The sequence below is a fragment of the Mytilus californianus genome, unplaced genomic scaffold (assembly GCF_021869535.1).
Source record: "Mytilus californianus isolate M0D057914Y unplaced genomic scaffold, xbMytCali1.0.p SCAF_9, whole genome shotgun sequence".
Lineage (NCBI taxonomy): Eukaryota > Metazoa > Mollusca > Bivalvia > Mytilida > Mytilidae > Mytilus > Mytilus californianus.
The window spans coordinates 75128917-75133953 of record NW_026262745.1 but is presented as its reverse complement, the minus strand read 5'-3'; the positions used below and the strand labels follow the sequence as shown (position 1 = coordinate 75133953).

At 32.5% G+C, this 5037-nt stretch overlaps 1 protein-coding gene across 1 annotated transcript; it reads left to right on the top strand.

Moving 5' to 3' along the window:
• Positions 1 to 637: 637 nt before the first annotated feature.
• On the top strand, positions 638 to 1511 carry LOC127714800 (uncharacterized). Its single transcript, XM_052220834.1, has one exon. It carries the CDS (start codon positions 678 to 680, stop codon positions 1509 to 1511), a length of 834 nt encoding a protein of 277 aa, XP_052076794.1. The 5' UTR covers positions 638 to 677.
• Positions 1512 to 5037: the final 3526 nt, after the last annotated feature.

The window sequence follows — 5037 nt, the reverse complement described above, 5'->3', positions numbered from 1 at the left end:
CTAGGCTAACAGTAATGCGTATGTTCTTCAATTCAGTCACGAGCGGTTTATTCTAGTACTATAGAAGAAACACGGTATTGCTTTGCCTTTCTTTTAAAATTTGAGTACTGAGGTTTTCCTCTAGACTGTTTTATTTTAAAATTTAAATTTGTATTGCGATACTTATTAAACATCTTTTTCGCCGAAAACAATTTCTAACTCAAGATTTTAGTAAAAATTTGACATTCAGTTTAATTCGTGATTTAATTATAACTTAACTGGAATGTTGACTATCATTCAAAGTTGAAATATAAACATAACTTCAACTCGAACTCCAGGATTATGTCTACCTTTATTAAAACTTGATGGTTAGCTACATTTGTAAACGCGTTTCTTGTCTAGTTTGTTTTAACAGTAACAGTAAACAATGATTTGAATGTCTTTTGATGGATGGTTATTTCTGACAACCTACAGGTATGGTCAATACTACTGGGTCTGTGGAGTTTAGCCTATAGACACAAATCAACAATACATATCTAATAAATCCTTTCATCATCACATAAGCTTACAATCATACTTCATGCAAGACTGAAACCTTAATCTATTTTAATATATTGGTGTATGTAAAACTACTGTTATGAATTTGTGTTCTTCTAGAAACTGCAACACAAAATGAATCCATCGCTCTGTATAGGTTTATGTGTGATAATATTGTTGGATCAGAGGAGCATGTAAAAACAATCAGAATGATGAACACTGTCAGAGACAATTTACAAAGCAACAATTATTGCACACATATCACCAGTGGAAGCTTTGGAGAAGGGCTGGAGATGAAAGGTAGTGATTTGGACATAATGTATGTTATTAAAGTAATCGAGGTATGCGAAGACGCAAACTTTCGTAGCAAACGTGAGACATCATATTTTATAATGCAAATAGAAGACAGCCAGCCAGGTTTCATACAATTACAGCTAGTATACACTAATGATCAGATTATCCATAATGATTGTGAAAAGATAGGATATGATTACTACTACTCAAGTTTTTTATTTAAACGACATTTTGCAGAAAACACAGTTGCCACTGTTCATGGCCCATGCTTATCCGACGAACGGGGAATATTAGACTTAGCATTCTGCTTGCATAGTAAGTCTTGGGTAACACCAGCAAAACAATGGATAACACGATCAAATACCTCCTGGCCGATGTGCGAAGTAAAACAGACAATTTTAAAACATGGTGTTCTCTTTGTACCAATAGGTGTAAAAGGATCTATGAAAGAAGATTTAGAATGGCTCATATCATTTTCCGTTGGAGAAAAACTTCTTATTTTTACATTTACGCATACTCAGTTACTATGTTACGCTCTAATGAAAATACTTCTTAAAGATGTTATAGCTTCAAACCTAAATGTTTCAGATTTGCTTTGTTCATATTTCATGAAAACCGTTATGTTTTTGATATCTGAAGAATTATCTACATCAATATGGAAGCCTGAAAAAATTGATATCTTGTTTCATGAGATGTTTTAGGAGGCTTACATACTATGTTAGATTTTCTGTGTGTCCACATTATTTTATTCCATCGAATAATTTATTTGAGAGTAAGATAAAAGGACGGGTTCAGGAAATGCTTTTGAACAAGTTAAATAGTTTACACTGTTATGGTTGGCAATGTATCTTATTTTCAAAACAAATTTCGAATTTAGATACATTGGCATATGACATTATTAATGAGCCACGTTTTTCTCAAGTCCGCAGTGTGAAAGAGTTACTATGTCCAAAGACTCATTTAGTAGACAACTTGTCGTGGAATAAAAACTTGATTCTGGAAAAGGGGATACACAGGATATTGTCTATAAAGAGTTCCAAAATCAAATCCCTATACACGTACTATATTTCAAGATTGTGTCACATAAGTGACCAATTGCTACCATGTCATGGCACATCCGATAATAAATTAACTTACAAAAAATACAATACCTCCTTAAGTACTCTGTTACTGGGTACGCGCAATGACGCAGTTTCTGGATGGCTGTTGTTAGCTTCGTTTTTCTATAAAACAAAAAAATACAGAACAGCTGTTGATATCGTTCAGTATTGTTTTTTGAAATGCACACCGGAAAATCTTTACCCAGGCATGAATTTATCACATGTTTATAAAGAATTATTCAATTTGCATTTATTTAGTGAGATGACTATTGCTCAGTTGTCGAATTTTCTGCTTGTAGGTCCTGTGATATTGCCTTCAAAATCTCGACTAGTACCGGATGAATTACAATTCGATGCACACGACAATCAACACATTATATCCCCAGTAGTTTATGTTCATGTCCTACGTTTTCTCTGTCATTATCATCTTTATGATACAGGTGAATGTCGTGATGCTATCCGAGATCTCCAATTGACTATAGCGGAAAACTGTTTCATATTAATTTCCTTTGAAGAGGCTACATCTTACAAAAAGCTCGGTTTGACTTTTCAATTATTAGGAGATACGGAATCAGCGAGACAGGCATTTTTGCAATCATTAGAAATATTTCCAGATCCAACTTTAAATGATGAGTCAATGAGATTAGCATTGATTAGATAAACATAATTTTGATAATGCATACTATGTTTAATGTATTTCTCCATTAGTGACTGCAGGATTCTATCACATACTAAATTTGTTTTGTTTGATATTTTGTAATAATCATTATCAATATTGATGTTATTCTTAGATTTTTTTTCTAACAAACCTATGATAAAGGAAAAAAACAATTGTTAGTAAAGTTAAAATGCCTTAACGTGTCTACTTGTTCCGATAATGGTAGAGACTTCCGAAAAAGTTCATGTCACGTCCGGTTAAATGAACAGTACAAATCGTACGCTTCAGAAAACCAGCCAACGCAATTGGTAGACGAATATCAAAGAGTTGGACACACTTAGTATACATATATGACGAACGTATATAAAGTCAGAGCAATTGAGCAACATAAGAATAAGGGGTTCGTACTTTGCAGTGGAATTATTTCAGAACTACTTAAGATCATTTTAAGATAACATTGGGTTTATAAACGATTTTGTTCACTTATTATCTGATTTAGTTAAAAATATACATAACTATGAGGTATGGTTTATGCGGTATGGGCTTTGGGCTTTGTTAATTGTTGAAGTCCGTACGGTGACCTATAGCTGTTAATTTCTGTGTCATTGTGGAGAGTTGTCTCAGTGGCAATCATACGACATCTTCTTTTATATATATATATATGTGTTTCCGTTTGAATGGTTTTACACTTGTAATTTTTTGGGGCCCTTTATAGCTTGCTGTTTGGTGTGAGCCAATGCTCCGTGTTGAAGGCCGCACCTTGACCTATAATGGATTACTTTTATAAATTGTAACTTGGATGGAGAGTTGTCTCATTGGCACTCATACCACATCTTCCTATATCTATATATATATGTATGTGATGTGCAATGGCTGTAAAACTGGGCATCATTATTGCCATATATATCTAAGATAAGAAAAGGAAAGGTAAATATCCTTTCTTTTTGTTTCTTTGGCGTTAAACCTGACACATTTTATGTAAGTTTTAAAAAGGACTTCAATGTCTTTCAACGATCGATTTTGAAGGAATAATTATACGTAAATACATTTCATTTTTATATATAAAAAGATGAAATGTCACTGGTAACATCAATTTTAGTTAAGAACCTCATTATTTATAGTTTAAAGACCTCTTCTGAATTGAGAACATTTGCTTGAAGGATAACTTTCATTGCGGCTTAGAAATCAATATAGACGTAATATTTAGGTGCAATACTACTAAAACATAATACATCACATCCGCTTTCATACAAAAAAGGGTCGACAACAAATAGTCCCTTGAATTTGACTATTGTAGGAAATAAACCCTGCTTTTCATTGCAGAACAAAATTTCTGAGTCATAAAACTTATATTTTTTTTGGTGTTTAAAAGCCCCATTCTATGTTATTAGGTGTTTGTATAAAATATTTTGGAAACTTTAGGTAACTTGGTCATTAGAGTCTGTAAACAGGGGCAAAAGGGGTAAACATTTAATAGGTTTACATCCTTTGGTGGGTATCATCTTATTTGTAATGACATGTTATGTGATATTTTAATGTTGTACTGCACATTATGAAACTATATGAGTGTCAATTATTTCTTCATTTGAAACAAAAACTTGTTTTGAAATGCCAATTCAAGAAAGACAAAGTGGTAACAAAATGGTGGCATTACTGTATATCAATGAAATAGTTTGCCATAAGCAATTGTATGTTCACAATATTAAATATTTATATCATATATGTTTTCTTATAGTTATTTCTAAATTTTAGAAACTTTATCAACAACAAAAAGGGTAATGTCAGATTCCCAATTGTGAACTTTCAATTTTAGCCAGAAACATTCCATCAGAACTTTTTTGAGTATATATCTCCCGTTGGTACGATATTCCAGCTCTTCCATTTTCTATCATTATTTCCTTAAAGATGGTTGCTGCTTATAAGAATTAAAAATACTCTTTTGAACGACATGTACTAATGGATCAAAAAGTAAAATCACAAAAAATACTGAACTCCGAAGAAAATTCAAAATGGAAAGTCCGTAATCAAATAGCAAAATCAAAAGCTAAAACACATCAAACGAATGGATAACAACTGTCATATTCCTGACTTGGTACAGGCATTTTGTTATTTTGTTATGTAGAAAATGGTGAATTAAACCTGGTTTTATAGCGCTAAACCTCTCACTTGTATCTCAAGTTGTAGTCAGCCCTTCTAGAGTTTTGCAGACACAAGCACAAATTGTTAAACCGTTATCCACATGTATTTCAATCATGGCTTTACTATCCGTTGTTTGTGAATTTGTGTCTTTTTTGTCACTGTTCTTTTTCGCAATCAAATCATCTGTTTTTCTCTGACTTCTGAGTTTTAATGTTGCATTGGCATTTTTCGACTTTTTTTTAAAACTATCGCAATAAACGCAAAACAGTTATTGGTGGCATCCAACCACAGTATCACAAGTTTTTGGAAAGAATCATGTATTCCTTAATT

Bases quoted from the DNA above. Each gene is read 5' to 3' on its own strand.
- LOC127714800 (XM_052220834.1), top strand. From the start codon at position 678: ATGTGTGATAATATTGTTGGATCAGAGGAGCATGTAAAAACAATCAGA.